Genomic DNA, 21,984 nt, shown 5'->3' with positions numbered 1-21,984 from the left:
GAAAAGGAACGGATGAAAGGGAAAAGACTCAGCAGGGGGTAATAGAGGGAGGAGAAAAGAAGGGTGAAAGAGAGTGTTTTGCCTCAACAGATAAATATTCCATCATAGGAATAAAGGATAACTTAATAGACTGAGAGTCCTAACCCAGTTCCATCATCATTTCTCCAGCACAATTTTGTGCTTTTAAAATATTGCTATTGTTGTTGTTATTGTTGGTGGTGTGTTTGTGTGTGCATGTGTGGGCAATAATGGATAACTCTCAGTATTCAGTTCTCTACTTCAATTGTGAGTTCCAAGAATGAAACTTGTGTCATTAGGTTTGCATGGAAAGTTCCTTTACCCAGGAAGCCATCTCACCACCAGCCCTCTCGAATGCAGTTTTGTAATTGTGGACGCGTTCATTTTCTTATTTATATAATGTCCTGTAAATGCTGCACCATTTACAAAGGTGATATATGACTCAATGATTATACATATTTAACATCTTGGGTATGAGATGCCTAGCTAATAAAATTAATTAAATGGGGCATGAGAGTGCTTGAAGTCAGAGTCAAAGATCTTAGTTGCAAACCACTTTCTACCATTGACTTTTGCCAAGCAGGCCATGGGCTTCTTGTGGTCCAGCTTTTTCTTCCAAATGGCCATGATGATAACACCTGCCATACCCACCTCCACAGTTGCCTAATAATCAAACAAATAATAACATGTGTGAAAGTATGAACAGAAAAAAATAAAGGGACTAGATAAGAGAGGGACGGCCATCTCCTTATTGTGGGTAAACATTCCCCAAGGAGCTACTTTGTAGTTGTTTCTTTGTGAAGGCCTAAACTTGAACATTTCCTCAGGGTTTCACCACACAGTGATTATGATAAGCTTCACTGTAAATGCTTGCAGCACAGGATGCATGCACATATTCTAGTGTGTATATATAGCTACGTGTCAAGTGACTGCGAGATTAACTGGTTGAGTTGACATCAGGAAAGGCTGCCTAGAGAAACAGGAAGGAGAGCAGACTGATAAAGGCACAGTTGGGTTATTGCATGACAGCTCTTTGTCTTCACAAACATTTAGATTCTGATACTCAGTGGTTGGCCTTGTTCACTCCTTGGAAATATGAATAGTACAAATTATAATCACCAATTCTTTCAAGATAAAGGAGGAAAGGAAGAAAAGGACCATTTATTCATTGAATTCTTACTGTGTACCAGACACTGAGCTAAGTAACCTATATGTATTCTTGTGTTTCATTCTCACAATAATCTTGGACTAATAGCAACCATAGCACCTTACAGGCACATACTATGCTCCAGAGTCTGTGATAAGTGCTTCAAATGTGTTGGCTCATTTAATCCTCACAATAGCTTTATGATTTCCCATTCTCCTACTTCCAGGTAAAAGAATTAAGGCTCAAAGAAGTAACATAGCCACTCATGAGCATATAGCTAATCAGTGGTGAAGCCTGGATACAGGCTTGAGACTCCAGTCTCAAAAATGAATATACTATTACCGAGCCAGAGAAGTATTCCTAAAGACTAATATAAGAATTAGAGAGGGTTGGGCTGGTGAGATGGCTCAGTGGGTAAGAGCACCCGACTGCTCTTCCGAAGGTCCGGAGTTCAAATCCCAGCAACCACATGGTGTCTCACAACCATCCGTAACGAGATCTGACTCCCTCTTCTGGAGTGTCTGAAGACAGCTACGGTGTACCTACATATAAATAAATAAATCTTAAAGAATTAGAGAGGGCATCTATATTTCTACCACTTTGGTTCTATTGACAGTGTTTCATTCAATGTCTTGCACTCGGAAAACAGTTGATTAAAAGAAAAAGACGAGAGACTCTTCGAAGATCCTTAGGCAGTTGGTTGAGCAAATGTCCTAAAACTTATATATAATATATAATATAAAATATACAGATGTGCAAACCCCTGCTTATAAAGTGAAAAAAAAAGAAAGAAAAAGACATGCATATTGAATTTTTTTTTTTTTTTTTTTTTGGTTTTTNGAGACAGGGTTTCTCTTTATAACTCTGGCTGTCCTGGAGCTCACTTTGTAGACCAGGCTGGCCTCGAACTCAGAAATCCGCCTGCCTCTGCCTCCCGAGTGCTGGGATTAAAGGCGTGCGCCACCACGCCCGGCTTCATATTGAATTTTCTATGGGAGTAAATACCTACCACCAACCTAGGTTCTGCAATGCTGGCTGACAGTGAGTTAGTTAGGAAACAGGAAACCATGGGCAGACTATCTGAGGAGAAGCTAAGGAGAAATGTGTGAGTTAGCAGTTCTTTCACGCTTCAAACACTCATTTCCAAACCAAGATCATTAACCAAAATGACCATAAGCTAAACATGAAGCTAAGATAACAGAAACACTGTCACTTCAGCTATATTGTTAATGGTCCCTAGACAGCTTAGCTAGGGACAGTTTTGCATCCTTTTATGTTTTGCTGAAGATACCACCAATATATGTTGTCAAACCAATTTAGACATACCACAGAAGGCAAAGCAGGAGCTTTCTATTCTAACAAATAGTATTGTTGCTGAGAGATTGAGATGAAAGTCTCAATAATCTCTAGGTGCTAATAATGAAAAAAAGAAAAGAGCTGTCCTGCTTGTTGTAGTGGTACACACCTTTTAATTCCAGTACTCAGAAGGCAGAGGCAGGAGGTTCTTTGTGAATTCCAGGTTAGCTTGATCTACATAGAGAGCTCCAGGCCAGTCAGGGCTACATAGTGAGACCCTGTCTCAAAAACAGCAACCAAAAATCTTTATTAGGAACCTTCAAGTCTTATTAGAGCGATACTATCCCTGTCTGGGATTAAAAAGCATCAAGTAGAAATCACCAGCATGCAAAGGAGAAGACTTCTGCTCCTCCCCTTCCTCCTCTACCCCCTTCTTGCCCTCCTCCTTTTCCTTCTTCTCCTCCTTCCTCTCCTCCGCCTTTCCCCCTTCCACTCTCCTCCTCCTTTTCCCTTATTATTTTCTCCCTCCTTTTCCCAATTATTGATTTAATTGGAGTCCATATATGTGCCATGGTACAAGTCTGGAAGTCAGAGGGCAACTTGCCTTGTGGGATTTGGTTCTTTCTGTCTACCACATGGATTGTGGGGACTGAAGTCAGGTCATCAGAGGCCTGAAGAGGGCATCAGTTCTCCTAGAACCGGAGTTACATATGGTCGTCATAACCATGTGGGTGCTGGGGATCAAAACCAAGTCCTCTGCAAGAGCAACAAGAACTCTTAGCTGCTAAGCCCTCCCTCCAGCTCTCCCTTTCCAAGAGATTTCTTAAGAAACAAACATTACTATGGAATGTCAATAGTTCCTTTTTGTTATTTGGAGGCTAGAGTCTTACCACTTATTCCAGGTTGGCCTGGAACTTGTTTTAGAACTCAGGTTGGCCTTGAACTACTACTGATCCTCCTGCTTGAGACTCCCAAATGCTGCAATTACAGAAATGGACCTAAGTCTTTCTTTCTTTCTTTCTTTCTTTCTTTCTTTCTTTCTTTCTTTCTTTCTTTCTTTCTTTCCTTCCTTCCTTCCTTCCTTCCTTCCCCTCTCTTCTTTCTTTCTTTCTTTCTTTCTTTCTTTCTTTCTTTCTTTCTTTCTTTCTTTCTTTCTTTCTTTCTTTCCTTCCTTCCTTCCTTCCTCCCTTTCTTTCTTTCTTTCTTTCTTTCTTTCTTTCTTTCTTTCTTTCTTTCTTTCTTTCTTTCTTTCTGACAGTCTCACTAATAGAGCTTTGCATGACCTGGCACTTTAGACCTAGAACTTCCCATCCAGGATAGCCTGGAACTCACAGCAATATGCCAGCTTAAGCCTTCTGGATGCTACAATTAAAGGCATGGCACACTACATCCAGTGCTGAGAGGGATCTGAACAAGCACACTGCAAAAGGAGACCATAGGAAGCTTGATTTCCCCCCAGTAGCATACAAGCATAGACTAGATTGTTAAGTCTTCTAGCAGTGTCAACTGCTGCCCTAGCCTTCCTCCAGAAGGCACAGAGGAGCTGGAGGTCTTGAAACCATTTGCTGAAGGGTATAGCCTGGTATGGAGAAGCAGATGGTGACTGTGATCAAAGCAATTAGCCCAGGCAGACATTATTTACAAATATCAGTGCCTGTTAACAATTAAAGCTATATAGACTTTTGGCCACTTGTCTTACATTATTTTTAAATTATTTATTTTATGTATATGAGTACACTGTAGCTGTCTTCAGACACAGCAGAAGAGGGTGTCAGATCCCATTATAGATGGTTGTGAGCCACTCTGTGGCTGCTGGGAATTGAACTCAGGACTTCTCTCCATCTCTCCATTACTGTTTTAAAAGTGTCTATGGGTGATATAATTGCCACCCACCCTGTGCTTGGTAATGGTGCAAAGTCTCAAAGGTCATGACAAAAAAGCTGGGAATGTCACTCAGTGGTACCACTTGCCTAGCATGCTCAAGGCCTCCATTTCAATCCCTAACACCACCCCACCCCACAAAAATCCATGTTGTGAAAAGTTTCAAAAAAGTCCTCTTTTTGTTTCTTTTGTTTTTGTTGTCTTTTTTGCTTCGTTTTTTGGGTTTTTTGTTTGGTTGTTTGGTTGGCTTTTTTGTTTTTGAGAGAGGGTTTCATGGAACCCAGAGTGGTCTCAAACTTGCTACATGGTTAAGGATGGATGTTCTTGACCTCTGCTTCTTAAGACTTAGAATTACCAATGTATGCTACTACACCTGTTCAATGAGATGCCAGGGATTGAACCTGGGGTCTTTGCACATGCTAAGCAAGTACTCTCTCAACTGAGCTACATCCTCACCTTCAGGATTTTATATTGCATTTTCCCCAGCCAAACCTTGAACTTCCACTCTTTCTGCCTCAGCCTCCCAAGTGCTACTTTGGGTTACACAAGGAAACCCTGTCTGGAAAAATCAAAACCAAACCAAGCAACCAGCCAGCTAACAACAGCAACAACAATAACAACAACAACAAAAAGAACTTTTAAGTTACCTTCTACACTGGGATATTTTGGGTTTGTTCTTATCTTAAACAAGATTCTTCTTAGCAGTAATGTGCTTGTGGCTCTTGTTCCTAGCGCTCATGTTTGCCAGTTGTTCCCACTGAGTTTTACTTCTCTTGATTATCAGACACCATGATCCCTAGATGCCTTTCAAAGTATTTATTTGTTTGATTAGGGATGTCAGTGTGGGCATCTGTATGTCGAGGCCATCTTTGAGTTCAAAAGAGAACTTTGTTTCTCATCTTCCATCTTATTTCTGAGCCAGGCTCTCTCCCCTCTGCTACTATTATGTTACACATTCAAACTTCTGGAGGATTCTCCTGTCTCTACTTTCAGACTTGATTCTCTTCTCTTTAACATCCATCTTGGTAGGAATGCTACAGTTACAGGTTTGTACCACAGTTAGCTTTTTAAGTCTGGGAACACAGTTCAGGTTGCCAGGCTTCAGTCATAAGTACTTTTACCATCTGTCTGCCCTGCCCTAGACACATTTTCAAAATGAAATTGTTTTTCACACAATAAACTTTGATCATGTGTTCTCCCTTCTGCAACTCTTCCCGGAATCTGACTGAGATACTCCTCTTTACCCAACTTTAGATTTTTTTCTCTCTCTAAAAAAAAGAAAAAAGAAAAGAAAAGAAAATCAAAACAAAACAAAACCCAACAAGACAAGACATCCTTTTGAAACTGACTACATTGTAAGGTTCTTGAGATACCAGTGAATAAATGAATTATGAACAGTAATCACTCCTATATGCAAATCACTTTGCATCAATTACTTTGACTTCTGGGAGATTCTTTTGAGCCTGCTTTCCAGCTCTGTGAGGGAGATGGAATTGTGTATATATGTTTAGCAATAAGATTACCCCCCCCCACTTGCCTGTCTTAGTCAGTGATCAAGGAAGCTGGCGAGCTTGGTGGTTTTTGGTTTGTATGTGTGTTTGGTTTTTCCTAAAGGCAGACTCACTTGCAATGTCCCTCAAACTCAGCTCTGATGACTATTCTATATATACAGAAAGCCTAATGCTATATAACTTCTGCATAAGGCAGGTGCCACTAAATCCTGTGGCTCAGGATCCGGGCAGAGTACCTTACACCTGCAATCTCAGGACATGAGAGACTGAGACAGAGGTCATTAATTTTGTGTATAAGGCTACCCTAGGCCACATCATGAATTTTAGGCCAGCCTGGGCTACGAAGTGAGACTCTGTATCAACAAACAAGAAAAAAAAGTGGGAATCAGGAAATTGGTGTGCTAAAATATGGAATGAGTTGAATCTGGGCACATTTATTTCCTTCATCTGGCAAACAAACAGCACTCAAAAACTCACAAGTGCCTTGGAGATAATGAATACCGAGAAAACATAGATAATATCTTTGTCATTGAGTTCTGGAGCTATCAGTTAATCTTGTTGTGTTGATTGGAGGATACTCATTATAACAGACCACTAAAGACTACTGTGAAGGAAATGCTTTGGGTCCGTGCAGACAGGCAGGCCAGGCAACGCCTGGGAACCAACTGGGTTGCTTGCTTTCTGTGTCCCTCAAGAGTGGTTGAGGGGAGAGACTAGTTATTGCTCAACCCTCCTGCCAAAGAGAAAACAGGCAGATGGCATATTCTCTGGCATGTTCTATGTGGTCTCTCCTCTCTCTTGCAACAGTAATCCGGTACAATAGTGACCTGGTGCAGAAATACCATCCTTGCTTCTGGATTGATGGACAGTATCTCTGCTGCTCTCAGACAGCCAAGAATGCTATGGGCTGCCAAATTTTGGAGAACAGGAATGGAAGTAAGATATCTAATCAATACAACTCCCTTACCTCCCTTTGGGGTGTGTGTGTGTGTGTGTGTGTGTGTGTGTGAGAGAGAGAGAGAGAGAGAGAGAGAGAGAGAGAGAGAGAGAAAGCGTGTATGTTGCTGAGAATGGAACCCAAGGCTTCATATAACTGGGTCCTCATACTGATTTCTCTTTCCTTTGACATTATTTCCATCACATTCTCAAGAGTCTGTCAAATTTAAGGACACCACACAAATTTTGCACATTTTCACCGCTAGGGGGAGGAATTAGTTAATGGTGGCTAAAAATCAGCTGGTTTTATGCTCAGCTGTGTGACTAAGCACCAAGAATCTCTTTCTGAGTTGCATAAAGGCAGCAATACAACAGTAACGCCCAGGACCAAGCCTGTCTCGGGGCCCCCACCTAAAGTGCATTTTACACTACCACTGGCTTCTTGTTTTACAGGCTTAAAACCTGGGAGTTCTCATCGAAAAACGAAAAAGCCTCTTCCCCCTACCCCAGAGGAAGATCAGGTATACAGGGAAATTACATACAACTGTGGGTTAAATAAAAATTTGTTGTCACTGGGCATGGTGGCACACACCTTTAGTCCCAGCATTTGACAGAGGAGAAAGGGAGGGTTAGGGACGGGGCAGAGGCAGTGGCAGAGGCAGAGGCAGAGGCAGAGGCAGAGGCAGAGGCAGAGGCAGAGGCAGAGGCAGAGGCAGAGGCAGANGGCAGAGGCAGAGGCAGAGGCAGAGGCAGAGGCAGAGGCAGAGGCAGAGGCAGGTGGATCTTTGTGAGGACAGTCTGATCTACAGAGTGAGTTCCAGGACAGCAAGAGATCTTGTCTCAAACACACGCGCGCGAGCACACACACACACACACACACACACGCACACAGTGGTGGTGCACACATTTAATCTGAGCACTTGGGAGGTAGAGGCAGGTGGATCTCTTGAGTTTGAGGCCTACCTGGTCTACAGAGTGAGTTTCAGGACAAACAACCAGGGCTACACAGATAAACTCTGTCTCAAATGACAACAACAAATATTATCAAACACTGAGCACACATGAGAGTCTTAGACTTGCCTAGAATTTGGGAGTACTCACTGGTATTGTGCTGAGCAAAAGGGTCTGCCCATCTACTTAGATTTCCTCTTCAGTAAGACAAGGGCTATCAAGTAGCTCTTGGCAGCTATTTAATGTGATCACTTTGTTTGTTTGTTTGTTTGTTGGTTTTTGAGATGGGGCCTCACTCTATAGTGTTGGCTGCCCTGGAACTCACCTTGTAGACAGGCTGACCTCAGACTCACAGAGATCTGCCTGCCTCTGCCTCCAGAGTAGTGGAATTAAAGGTCACCATGCCCAGTTTATTGTTTTCAATCAAAAGTATTTTCAAACATACAGTAAGGTGAAAAGAATATAGCATCGAGTCACATTTAGACACTATCATTACTTCCCATGTGTTTCTCTTATTCCCTTTTTCATTTTACGATTGGTTCTCATTACGTACTCAAATCTAGCTTAGGATGGTCTTGAACTGCTAATCTTCCTTCACCCCTCTACCAAGTGCAGGCATTACAGATGTGTGGTGCTATGTTTAGCTAGCCTCAGACTCTTAATCTACCTCCCTCTGTCTCCTGAGTGTTGGGATTACATCCATGTTTCACTATCCCTGGCTAACATTTTACTTCAAAGTTTGATTTTTGGGGGGTTGTTGAGATGGGTTGTCAGGTAAAGACAATTGCCACCAAACCTGACAACCTGAGTTTGATTCTTTTTTTTTTTTTTTTTTTTCGAGACAGGCTTTCTCTGTGTAGTACTGGCTGTCCTGGAACTCACTCTGTAGACCAGGCTGGCCTCGAACTCATGTGTACCTTGTAAAACATATACATGAACTCACACACACACACACACACACACACACACACACACATGGGGAGACAGAGAATAAATATAATTTTAAAAATGTTGATTTGGGACTCCATTTTGACTTTAGGGGGTTTTATTATAATCATTTTGCAAAGAAGGAGTCTGAGGTTCTGAATCAGTTACTGGGTCCATGTACTACTTAAGTGCCAAACAGGTTTCCAGGTCTCAGATAAAGAATGCTAATGTCTGTGTCCTACTCCCAGAAAATGTGCTATAGGTAGTCAGCTGGAAACTTCCTGAAGATAAGAGTGTTGAAATACTCCTTAGGTGACCTGCATGTGTTCCCAAGTCGGGAGCACCTACTTGAGGGTCAAATGGTTGTGGAATGTGTGTTGACTAAAATATGGATTATGCCTGAGATGGGTTAGGATGGTTTCTTTCTTCTGCAAACCATAAAGTTGGAAAGGAGGAGGGGAGTGCTTGACAGGTAACCAATCTTTCTTTCTCTCCTACTACTTGTTGTCCTCCTAACCACCCAGATCTTGAAAAAACCGCTCCCCCCGGAGCCAACAGCAGCACCAATCTCCACAATCGAGCTGAAAAAGGTCGTGGCCCTTTATGATTACATGCCAATGAATGCAAATGACTTACAATTGCGAAAGGGCGAGGAGTATTTTATCCTGGAGGAGAGCAACCTACCGTGGTGGCGAGCACGAGATAAAAATGGGTGAGTTCCTGCAGTCCCTCCTAAGTCTTTGCCTGCCCGCTCCACCTGCACACAAAATACTGCAATATGATTCTCCTATCCCGTGTTTGGATCAGAGTTTGTTCTCCTCACAACACAATGACTACATCCTCTCTTAAGTATTTCCCAATGAACAGCTCAGTGTGCAACATCTGTTACCGGTAAGAACATCTGCAGTGATTCCTGGAATAATGCCAAAGCTGAGAAGCTCCACTTTTCCCTGGCTGAATTAGGCATTAGAGACGTGGTCTTCTTTAATGGCTATATTTCTATCTCTATTTGAGATTTTGTTTGAGCTCAGGGAATCGGGTCCAGGAATGTGTCTGCCTGAGGGTAATGAAGCACTGCATGATCATATTGTCACCTCTACAGGCAGGAAGGCTACATCCCAAGTAACTACGTCACTGAAGCCGAGGACTCCATAGAGATGTATGAGTGAGTATGCTCATGTTCTCCACACACAACCTTCCAGGAGAAACAGTAGAGTATATACTTTTCAATACTTCTGTTTGTTTGTTTTTCAAGCCAGGGTCTCTCTTTGTCGTTTTGGCTGTTCTGGAACTTGCCAGAATGGTCTTGATCTGAGCACTGAGATTGAAGGTGGATGTGACTGTGGCCTGCCTGTTTTTTTTTTTTTTTAAACAACCATACTTTCTAACAAGCTCTATTTATTTCAAGATTGATATTAAAATTAGCACCAATGCAGGCAACTGATGCCCCCATGCCAAATTAGTATGTCTATCTTGCTGGGATACCCATCCCCAAATCCCTATACATACAGTGCTAGAGAGCTTCTCAGACTCTCCAATTCAGAAGAATCTCATTCAAAGAACTGAAACTCTCAGAGAAAACATCTGAAAACATGAAAACACCAAAACTGAACCAGTGTCCTTTCTTCTCTCATCACTGAAGTGGGTGGGTTGCCCTTGAGTGAGCCAGTCCCTAATATTTTCCCTATCAATTCTGTCTGCCCTCTACTCTCTATATTCACAAGTGCTGACTTGGGCTTCAGAAGGGCTAGAGTAGGCAATGTGGATGACTGATAGATCCTTGATAGTGTTTGAATGACGTGATGGAGTTATAGTACCAGTGAGCCCTAGAGGGTGCTCTAATGTCCAGGACACTTGGATCTGGCCTAGAAGCCAACCAAGCACTCTCTCTTTACAGGTGGTATTCCAAGCACATGACTCGAAGTCAAGCTGAGCAACTGCTAAAGCAAGAGGTGAGTTCAGGCCGCAAGCAAAATGCATTCTCTGTACACAATATGCAAAACCCAGAATTAGGTCCAACTTTAAACTGAGCTCCCAGTTTGACCTTTTGACCCATTAAAAGTGAAGAGGTTGCAGCTCCAGCACGGACCTTGAGCAGAAAATCAGGGGTATTCTATTTTCTCTCTCCACTGTTTGGCCAGGTAGGATGCAGACATAAACACTGTAGCAGTGAATCTGTTAAACTGCTTTGGCTCCTGGAGCCAGCTAATTTTGATATGCCTTGATATCAGTGATATCAATGATTGATAGTTCAATGGCTGGGCACTTTGAAACCTCCCCTCGGCTAGTACACACTTCCCTCAAGTATTCCTGGTTTAACATCTTCTAAATGTATATTTTATCTTTGCTGCCCTATTACTTTCTGGGCACTGCCCCCACCCCCACCCCCACCCCCACCCCCGAGTATTCCCTTTCCACCTACATTGCTAGATGGTTTCTCTCCTGCAGCTCTTAAATCTGATCCCTCTGCCTCCAAGTCAGTGTGATTCTCCCCCTTTCTCTCCCTCTTGGTCCCTTGCCCACTTAATCTAAAGGTCCCATCTCCTTGCCTTGCCATTGGCTGTATGGCAATTCTTTATTATCAATCAAAGCCAGCTTGGGGCAGGGATCCTCGGGTCTGGACGTGTTGCTTTTAGGAGCCGAAATAAAACAAAGCATTAGAACCAATTCCCAACAAAACATCATTTTCTTTTACAGTGAACTTCTTTTTTGTTGTTTCAGGGGAAAGAAGGAGGTTTCATTGTCAGAGACTCCAGCAAAGCTGGAAAATACACCGTGTCTGTGTTTGCTAAATCTACTGGGTAAGTGTTATGGTTCCAGTGATATGGGGTCAAAGGTTAAGGGTGGCCTCCCAACACTTCCTGATGATTGGCCTCTTTCACTTTGTCAGCCTTAAACATAAAACTTGCCTCACTTCATTGTCCAGGTCCTTCCGTATCTTGTTCCCAAGTTACTGACTGAATATAATTTCCTCAGGGAGCCTCAAGGGGTGATCCGCCATTACGTTGTGTGTTCCACACCGCAGAGCCAGTATTATCTGGCTGAGAAACACCTCTTCAGCACCATCCCTGAGCTCATTAACTACCATCAACATAACTCTGCAGGTGAGTGCCTGCAGGCAGCAGAGAAGGCTTGCAAACACCCAGGAAAGCAATTCAAAACAAGGAGAGAGAAAGTAGCCCCACCAAGCAGTGTGAATTAGTTATGGAAGTTAGTCCCTGTGACGCTGAACAGGGTTCGAGTCAAGATGTAGTCACACATACACATTGACTTTTATTTTTATTTATTTATTTATTTATTTATTTTTCTTTTTTCTTTCTTGGTTTTTCTAGACAGGGTTTCTCTGTGTAGCCCTGGCTGTCCTGGAACTCACTTTGTAGACCAGGCTGGCCTCGAACTCAGAAATCTGCTTGCCTCTGCCTCCCAAGTGCTGGGATCAAAGGTGTGCGCCACCACACCCAGCTTATTTTTATTTTTTATTTTTATGTAGTGCCAAGGAATTGAACCTAACACTCTAGGCAAGTGTTCTACCATTGAGCAACTCTCTCAGTCCTGTTTGTTTTTACTTTTGTTTTCTTTTGGGTTTTCAAGACAGAGTTTCTCTATGGAGCCCTGGCTATCCTAGAACTCATTCTGTAAACCAGAGATCTGCCTGCCTTTGACTCTGCCTCTGCCTTCCAGTGATAGAATTAAAGCATGTGCCACCACATCTGGCTTTGCTTTTTAAAAAAAAATTATAATTTTTAATTAATTCTTCATAAATGTCACATCATGCACCCCAATCTCACACATCTCCCCATCCCTTCAATATCCGCCCTCCACCCCTGCAACTTCCCTCCCAAAAGAAAGCAAAAAATAAAAATAGAAATGAAAGACAAACAAACAAAGAAGTAAAAAAATCTGGCCCTGGAAGCAGTATACCCTTCCCCCTAATCGGCTTTGCTTGCAAATGTTCACTGCAATGAGCCATTGGTCTGGTTCAAGGCCTCTAGCTTCTGCTACACTATCAATACTGGATAAGATTTATTTATTATATGTAAGTACACTGTAGCTGTCCTCAGATACTCCAGAAGAGGGCATCAGATCTCATTACAGATGGTTGTGAGCCACCATGTGGTTGCTGGGATTTGAACTCGGGACCTTCGGAAGAGCAGTTGGTGCTCTTAACCACTGAGCCATCTCACCAGCCCCGGAAATCCTATTTTTTGCCCTTTGTCATGGAGATCCTGCAGCTTTGGGATCTGTAGGACTGGCCCCTCCACAATCTCCATAGATGGGGTGGATGTTGGGGTGGGCCAACTCAGAGCCCTGGATCTGGGCCTGGGAAACATGTGAGCTGGTCAGCCAACCCAGTCTCTGGCACCTGCATCACCAGGGTCAGCTCTCCCACTTTTCCCAGTCAAGGGGTGGGGCCAGCTCTCCTGTCTCACACCCTTGGGGCTGGCTCACCCATGCCCCCACCAACAGAGCCAACTCTACTGTGCAGCCCAGGCAATGTATGTGGGAAGGGACAGTTTACCTTTTATTTTTACGCATGCTCTTACTATGTTGTTAAGACTGGCATGGAACTTACTCTGTAGGCCAGGCTATCCTTGAATTCCTGATTCTCCTGCCTCAGCTTCCTGAGCTGGGATTACAGGCTTGCATAGTGGGACTGGCAAGACTATTTCTCTTCCTCATCTGCCATTTATATTTATTATTTTAAAGTGTGTTTGTGTGCGTATGAGTGAGAGAGAGAGAGAGAGAGAGAGAGAGAGAGAGAGAGAGAGAGAGAGAGAGAGAAGAGAGAGCAGGTGCCTATGGGATCTAGAGGCACTGGATTTCCTGGAACTATGGTTATGTGGGTACTGGGAACTGAACTCAGGTCCTCTATAAGAACAGTCTGTGCTCTTAACCACTGAGCCACTTCCCCATCTGAGGACTAACTTCTTACTTGGTGCTAAGTGAAGATACGATGATACAGTGACTAATGAATCAGAGCGTGTTCACTAGCAGCTATTCAGTGTTCCTACCACGTACCCTTGCAATTCACTCAGTTCTAGGAGGGAATAAACTTCTGAGTCAAGATGCTTTTTCCTGCTTATTTTTGATTCAATAAAGTTTTATTTTCCCAAAATGTACAGCTGATTGAACCTGTTCCTGCACCTTCCCCAGCAGCTGGGGCATCTCCACCCCTTGTGTTTCTGGTGTAAATGGGCTCTGTGCTTTGAAACCAGCTTGAGCAGTCCTTTACTAAGGAGCTCCTGAAGGGCTGTCCTGGCCAAGGAACCGTGAGTCTTCCAGGCTCTCGGAGACCACGGCGGAAGTAATAAACCTATAACTGGGAACTTCCTGACAGAGTTTATCATATGTAGCTTTGTCAAACAGGACGAGGTGAAAAAAGCTTGTCCTAGCCGGGCGTGGTGGTGCACGCCTTTAATCCCAGCACTTGGGAGGCAGAGGCAGNAAAAAAAAAAAAGAAAAAAGCTTGTCCTGAACTTTGCCTTTGGGCCACTTCTTTTTGGCCTAGCCACCAGATTTATTTACTAGGTCTTTTTTTGGCTGGCTTTCTGGCATCTTTCTTCTTCTTGTCATCCTTGGGCACCATGGTGAAGCTCAGGAGTCTTGTGGACCACTGCAGCCCCACTAAGATATCAGAAGAAAAAAAAAAGGAAATTTCTTTTTTCTGTTTTGGTTTTTTTGTTTTTGTTTTTCAAGACAGGGTTTCTCTGTGTAGCCCTGGCTGTCCTGGAACTCACTCTGTAAACCAGACTGGCCTTGAACTCAGAAATCTGCCTGCCTCTGCCTCCCAAGTGCTGGGATTAAAGACATTCGCCCAGCCTTTGTTTCCATTTTTACTTTCTTTTTATCTTGTTATGTAGCACAGGTTGGCCTCAACTCAGAACAATCCTCCTGCCTCGGTGTCTCAGTGTCTAGACTAAAGAAATTACAGGTGTGAACCACTATACCCAACAATAGGGAATATATTTCAATTATTATTTTCCTTGTTTGTTTTTTGTTTGTTTTTGTTTTTTTTTTCCACAAAAATTTTGGTGAAGGGAGAAACCATCAGAAAACACTTGTGGGTTAGTGGAGATCCTCTGAAATTCAAAATGAACTAGAAAGGTTCATACTAGAATTGTGAGAATTTAAGGTGATGGGCATGTGCAAGGAATCCCAGCCCCTATGCTGACACTGTGACCTCTCTGTTTCAGGCCTCATATCCAGGCTGAAATATCCTGTGTCTAAACAAAACAAAAACGCGCCTTCTACTGCAGGCCTGGGCTATGGTAACTACTTATTTCTGTGGACTTGGATGAACTGGCCGTTATAAGAACCACCTCAGCAGACCCTGCCTTTTAGGACACTCTTAAGATGTACTGTTCTGTGGCAGCTGTCGCTAGGAAGGGCTAGATAGAACCAAGATATTTAGAAATTTTCTCCCTCTAGTGGTTTCTTCTGGGACTGCAAAAACAGATTCCTAAAAGGATTCATTGTTGATGGTTTAACTTTCTCCATTTCTTTTCTTGGGCCTGTGAATACACATATGCATTAGTGCAGTCGCATAAGTCAGAGGACAAGCTGGAGTTGGCTCTCTCTAGCATATAGGTCCAGGGGATCAAACTCGTGTCTTCAAGCTTAGTGGCAAGCACCTTCATCTACAGAGCCATCTCACCAGCTCTGTTTATTTTATCATATAAAAAATTCAATATCATTCATTAGTTTATTAACTGTCATTATTAACCTTGTCGTAAATGAATTTTGGAAAGTCGTTTGGGCTATCTTCTTGCCTCCTGGCCAATTTGTACTAAAATTTCTGGATTCCTCCAACCAGTAATCCTCCCCCTTCCCTGGAGATTTGCCTGAATAAAGAGAGGTGGATTAGTACTCCTGAGAATATCCCCTTTAATGTTTTTTCCTATTTATTCCTTAGTAGGGAATCTTATCTATTGCAGTCATTATATATACATGCCCCCCCCCCCTCAAAGAATCACAACAAGTCTTTGTTGGTAGGATCATGGGAAATTGATCCAAAGGACCTCACCTTCTTGAAGGAGCTTGGGACTGGACAATTCGGTGTCGTGAAATATGGGAAATGGAGGGGCCAATATGATGTGGCCATCAAGATGATCAGAGAAGGTTCCATGTCGGAGGATGAATTCATTGAAGAAGCCAAAGTCATGATGTGAGTTACATCCTAAATTCAACTCTCAATCCAGTTGTAGAAGGAACCTGGGAACTACAAGTCAGCGCACTGTGGTCTAAGGTGGCTTACAGTGTGAGGATCTTGGGATAGGGGTCTGAGGTTTGCCTTTGGTGGGTTACCTTACAGAACTGCTAAGGTAATCAATTCTCTGACTTAGATACTGGTTGAGAATAGTGTTACGGACCTTCTCAGTAGCATTTTGAGCTACATGGACAATATTAGACTTTTGAAAGAAATGATGACTATAGTTTTACCTAATGTTTTTCTAAGCTTGGGCTTGTTTCTTGTTCATTGGATAGACTCCAAACCCCTGCGCACCCCCACATTTGAGGCACTTTTGGGATTTGTTATGGGAAGGAAAGAATAACCCTGTTATTATGGTACCATAGTCAATGTTCTCTGCTAGGCCAAGCCCTTTCCTACCCTGCCCCTTTATGACTAGTGTGCAGGGGCAAGATGCAGACTTGCCTCTCCTACAGGAATCTTTCCCATGAGAAGCTAGTGCAGTTGTATGGCGTCTGCACCAAACAGCGCCCCATCTTCATCATCACCGAGTACATGGCTAATGGCTGCCTCTTGAACTACCTGAGGGAGATGCGGCACCGCTTCCAGACACAGCAGCTGCTCGAGATGTGCAAAGATGTCTGTGAAGCAATGGAATACTTGGAGTCGAAGCAGTTCCTTCATAGAGACCTGGTGAGCCCTCAGAAGGACTGGGTGGGGATCAAGGGGTGGAATAATGAACGCTGGGCGATAGAGCGTCCACTGCTGAGGAGGGTGGCAGGTGTCAGCATTTAGATTGTCTCTAGAAATCATTACAGGTTAAGTGTGCATCTACCCCACAGTTGAGCCCATCATTTGTCTTTAGCCTTAATTCCAACAGGCCTGCCACTTACCTTGAGTCCTTGCCACTTATGAGGAAACAGCACCCACTCTTAGATCTTGAACAGAAGAGCAATTCTGTATTTTCCAGTGGAACTTCTCCTGATACAAAGCCACTATTTGGTTATGTCAGAGTTACAAATATAACCCATAGATACATTTCTTTCTTTGATTTGATTTTATGATTTCTTTTCTTTCTATTTTATATTATATTATATTATATTATATTATATTATTTTTAAAGTAAGGTTTTATGTAGCCCAGGCTGGCTTTGGACTTCTGATCCCTCTTTCTCTACTCCCAAGTTCTGGTATTATAGGTATGCACCACCAGCCCTGGCTTATGCAGTGCTGGTAACTGAACCCAGAGCTTCATGATTGCTAGTCAAGTGTTCTACTAACTGAGCACAAAAACTGTTTTATTATAGTTAGCAAATACCTAAAGAGGGTCATTGTACATTTGAAAAACAACTGTACATTCCAGATTCTCTTGAAAAATTAGACCATCTGAGAAAACAGGACCCACAATCTCACTGCCCATGCTAATCGTCACCTGGAGGTGGGGTGTAGCTCTTCCCTTCATACCCAGCCTGTGTGTTCCCATTTTCTGTGGTCTCCACTCACCCCACTTCACTCTTTTCTTGCCCACTTAGCTCCTGGAGGTATCAGTTGTTGCCTCTGTTTCTTTCAGCTAGGTGGAGACTCAAGTTGTCCTAGTCTTCCTGCCAGAAAGACCAAAACCAATGCAAGCTCGTTGGCTGTGTCTTCGGAATTCTCTTAGTGAAGTGGAGTTGTCCACATGAACGAAATTATTTGCAGGCTTGGTTTAGGACTGTGTATCAGGTTGCTCTCCATATGATGGAAATGCAGCAAAATTTCTCAGGATCAGTCAAATGTGCGGCCTCACCCTCATAATCCCAGCCCTTTCAAGATTGAAACAGGAGGATTCCCGTGAGTTTGAGGACAGTCTGAGCTATATCGTGAGTTCAGCCTGGAGTACAGAATAAGAGGCCCCCCTCCTCGGGCTGGAGAGATGGCTTAATGGTTAAGAGCACTGACTGCTCTTCCAGAAGCCCTGAGTTCAATTCCCAGCAAACACATGGTGGCTTACAACCATTTGTAATGGGATTGGATGCCCTCTTCTGGTGTGTCTGAAGACAGCAACAGTGTACTCACATACATTAAATAAATAAATAAATAAATATTTTAAATAAAAGACCTTCCTCCCCTCTCTTAAAAAAAGGCAAGGGAGCTAGTTTTGCTGGTAAAGTGCCTATAGAATTGAAAAAAAAAAAAAAAAAAAAAACAGAACACCAAGTTCAGATCTCTAGGACCAATATAAAAGCCACTATGACAGCACATATCTGTAATCCCAGCACTAGGGCACTGGGGAAAGACAGGCAGATCCCTGGAGCTCATTGGCCAGCCTGGCCCAATCAGTGAGCTCTAGGTTCAGTGACCCTGTCTCGAGACAAAGTAGAGAGTCATTAAAAAAGACACCTGACATCAACCTCTGGCCTCTATATGCACACACCATACATGTACATATGCCACTCAATGCTGGTGGGCAGAAACTATGTCTTTAACTAAGGTCAAGGATGCAGTCTCACATATCTATTGTACTATAGGCAGCTCGAAACTGTTTGGTAAACGATCAAGGAGTTGTGAAAGTATCTGACTTTGGCCTGTCTAGGTGAGTGTGCCTTTTTCATCTCCCCATTTTTTAAAATTTATTTTGGCAAAGGGGTTGTGCTATGTGGTCCATGCTGGCCTAACTCATGAGTACTGTTATCTTGCCTTGGCTATCCACGACTGGGATTCCAGGCATGAGACACCACCCCAGCTTTACCCTTGCCTTCATTGCTGGATATCTCTTTTCCTTTCCTCTTTTTCCTCTGCACCCTTACCCCCTCTCCATTCTTCTTCTGTTTCCCCAGTATCTTATCTTGATCTGCTAAACCCACTGACTTTCCCCCATTACTCCTTCCTTGGTCTAATCCTTATTGGCTCCTGCAGGCTGCAAGAAAGTGGGGAAGAGCCAAAACTGGTGGCCCAGGCCTGGAATCCCATCAACTCTAGAGGCTCAAACAGTACCATGATTGAAAACTCAAGACCAGCCTAGGCAATTTAGGGAGACACTGTCTCGATTGTTCCTCAAAAGTACAAAAAATGTTAGAAGTATTTATCATTAGTAGCCTAGCGTGTGCAAGGCCCTAGGTTCAACCACGTAGAAGGTAAATAAATACTTTTCTAAACAGAAAGAAAACAGAGGTTTTTTTAAAAGTAACATTTGTAAAAGGCATTGACTAGCCAGCAGAGACTTTGAGAAAGTAAGTGTGCAGTTGGACAGCCCTTATGGTGTGTGCTGAGAAGATGGGCACACATCAAGCCTCTAAATCTTCATGGTAACAAGTCTTAAATCGCTTGCAGGTATGTCCTTGATGATGAGTACACAAGCTCTGTAGGCTCCAAGTTTCCAGTCCGGTGGTCTCCACCAGAAGTGCTTATGTATAGCAAGTTCAGCAGCAAATCTGACATCTGGGCTTTTGGTAAGTAGATAAGAACATACAGATGAGGATGCCAATATGGCTTAGTGGGTAAACTGCTTCTCACGCAGCCCTGGCAACCCGAGTTCAATCCCCAGAACCCACAGAAAAGCTGGAATCAATGGAGAAGAATACAGGCATCTGTAATCTCACTATGCCCCCACCAGCACATAGGAGGTAGAGACCAGAGAATCACAAGTAAGTCATGGACCAGCTAGTCTGTAGAATGTACCAGAAAAACAGCAAGGCAGACCGTTGTCTCAAACAAGGTGAAAGGTGAAGAGCAACACTTAAGGCTGTTGTTATCTGACTTCCACTGTATGCTGTGGTGCAAGTGCTGGAACACACACACACACACACACACACACACACAAGCGCGCGCACGCATGTGCATGCACGCACAGTGGGGTGGAGGGAGAGGAGAAGAGAGAATATAGCTCAAAGAAGAACAAAACAGGAAAGTTCAAACTTGTATTCCTCTTGTCATTCATCTGATCCTTGGGTGTTTCTTATGTGTCAGGGACCACAGGGGTTTGTGGGGACAAACACAACCAACTGGACATAATCTCTATCTTCTTAGAAATTACAATCTACCCCCAGGAAACAAAACATTCATTCTTCAACAGCTTCTGAATACTGATTATGTACTAGGCACTCTGTCAGAGCCTGAAGCTACCAAGACAAACAAGACACAGTCTGTCTCTTCTATGGTAACTAATAATGGGCTAGCGTAGTGCAGCTCTGCTAGCCGTTGGGACAGCCACGACTGTGGCAGGAGCCTGGACAAATGCAAAATCGACAGAGGGGAGAAACCAGCATATTCTAATCTTAATGGTTCATCGAGAAAAATTAGGCCCCAAGGATCCCAAGAAGGCTGAGTGTACTTCCCCTTTTTATCTCCTAGGGGTTTTAATGTGGGAGATTTACTCCCTGGGGAAGATGCCGTATGAGAGATTTACTAACAGTGAGACAGCAGAACACATTGCTCAAGGCTTACGTCTCTACAGGCCTCATCTGGCATCAGAGAGGGTATATACCATCATGTACAGCTGCTGGCACGAGGTAAGGTTCCCTCTTACACTATTCCCTTGAACTCAATTTCTCATTGAGCTGCCCAGACCCTGCTCCCCACGGTCACATGTCAGCTGGGCACTGCCTTACAGCTAGCTACACATGCTTTCTCATTCTGGGCTGCACCCCAATCCTCTGATGGCCTTTTCATACCCACCCTGATGAAGTCGTAGTATTTTGGAAATAAGGATCACGTTTCAATATTATAAAAATGCTTTGCTGGGGCTGGGGAATGTAGCTTAATTGGTAGAGTGCTTACCTAGCATTAATTATACCTTTGTTTGGCCTTCAGCACTTCCTAAGTCAGATGTGTGGTGCAGGTGTCTGTTTGAGACCAGGTCTTGGAATGTCAGGCTGGCCTCAAATGCTTTATATGGCCAAGGTTGACTTTCAATTTCTGGCTCTCATGCCTTCACCCCAATTGCAGGGGTCAGAGGCATGCATTTCTATGCCATATTCCTATACTTGATCATAGCCAAAAGACCGAGAAGCGATCTATGCTCTATTCCTAAGGATTTTTAAAGCTTTTTTTTTTTTTTTCTTTGAGACAGTCTCTCTACATAGCTCTGGCTGTCCTGGAACATTCTATATAGATTAGGTCAAATTAAAACTCACAGAGATCCACCTGTCTCTGTCTTCCAAATTGTCAGGACTCAAGGCACGTGCCACCATGTTCAGCCTTCTAAGGAATTTTTAGGAATATTAATTGTTGGGCCTCTTTCCCAGAGATCCTGTTAAGGTACATCTGCTATGAAATGCTGAAACCCTTTCAAGTTTCCCAGGATCTGCTGATACTTGAAAACCAATGATTTAAGCACCATGAAAATGATGACCCTTCAATTGTGATACATTGAAGCCATTCTGTCATGAATCCTTTCTGAATTATCAAAAATACCAGGGACAACTATGTAGTCCCAACACTCGGGAATTTGAGGCCAGAGGTTTTGCCATGAATTTCAGGTTAGCTTGGGCTACATCTTGTATTCCAGGGTAGCCCGGGATATAGAGTGACATGCTATCTCAAAACAAACAACAAAAATCTAAAATAAAATTTCTTTTTAAAAAAGACCAAATCTCAGCCAGGCATGATACCACATGCCTTTCACCTCAGCATTCAGGAGGCAGAGGCAGGTGGATCACTGTGAGTTTGAGGCTAGCCTGGTCTATATAGTGAGTTCTAGGACTTCAAGGGCTATGTAAAGAGACATTGTCTCAAAAAAAAATCTAAAAAATAACCTAGTCTAATTGCCCTCTAAAAGAACCTTAATCTGTCTGTGGATCTCCAAAAGACTAGTAACCTTAAAGTCAGACTAGCAAAAGGCCCTAGTTGTGAAGGGTCCATCCCAGGCAGTCTGGGGCTTTGTAAAGTTAAATGTTCTGCTCATTTAGCTTTATAATCACAGAAAGTGCATTTGGGATCTGGCTAAATGTTGTCCCTGGCTTTATGAGTTCTGTTCTGTCAACCAGCTAAGCACACCTGATAGCCGTTTTCATTTGAAGCTCCGAAATAATGTAGTCTGTATAAATTTGCACTGAATTTATCCTCAGTCTTAATCAGCATGCCAGCTTAATTTGACAATTGTTCTTATCACACAAATAACTTGAGTTGTTCTGGGCAGTGGCCACAACAAGC

At 43.1% G+C, this 21,984-nt stretch overlaps 1 protein-coding gene and 1 pseudogene across 1 annotated transcript in view; one reads left to right on the top strand and one right to left on the bottom strand.

The window, feature by feature from the left end:
• Positions 1 to 21,984, top strand: part of Btk (Bruton tyrosine kinase) — a 40,929-nt gene that overhangs the window by 17,622 nt on the left and 1,323 nt on the right. The window contains exons 6-18 of the mRNA XM_021152845.1: positions 6,661 to 6,789; positions 7,243 to 7,310; positions 9,192 to 9,379; positions 9,770 to 9,832; positions 10,565 to 10,619; positions 11,389 to 11,468; positions 11,644 to 11,771; positions 14,862 to 14,936; positions 15,661 to 15,832; positions 16,333 to 16,549; positions 18,363 to 18,427; positions 19,165 to 19,283; positions 20,185 to 20,342. Coding sequence (XP_021008504.1) covers positions 6,661 to 6,789; positions 7,243 to 7,310; positions 9,192 to 9,379; positions 9,770 to 9,832; positions 10,565 to 10,619; positions 11,389 to 11,468; positions 11,644 to 11,771; positions 14,862 to 14,936; positions 15,661 to 15,832; positions 16,333 to 16,549; positions 18,363 to 18,427; positions 19,165 to 19,283; positions 20,185 to 20,342 — 1,517 coding nt within the window. The remainder of the gene's footprint in view (positions 1 to 6,660; positions 6,790 to 7,242; positions 7,311 to 9,191; positions 9,380 to 9,769; positions 9,833 to 10,564; positions 10,620 to 11,388; positions 11,469 to 11,643; positions 11,772 to 14,861; positions 14,937 to 15,660; positions 15,833 to 16,332; positions 16,550 to 18,362; positions 18,428 to 19,164; positions 19,284 to 20,184; positions 20,343 to 21,984) is intronic.
• LOC110287026 lies at positions 13,748 to 14,254 on the bottom strand (annotated as a pseudogene).

Source organism: Mus caroli, chromosome X, assembly GCF_900094665.2.
Source record: "Mus caroli chromosome X, CAROLI_EIJ_v1.1, whole genome shotgun sequence".
NCBI classification, from domain to species: Eukaryota; Metazoa; Chordata; class Mammalia; order Rodentia; family Muridae; genus Mus; species Mus caroli.
The sequence above is the reverse complement of the archived record's forward strand: the minus strand, read 5'-3'. Positions and strand labels throughout refer to the sequence as shown.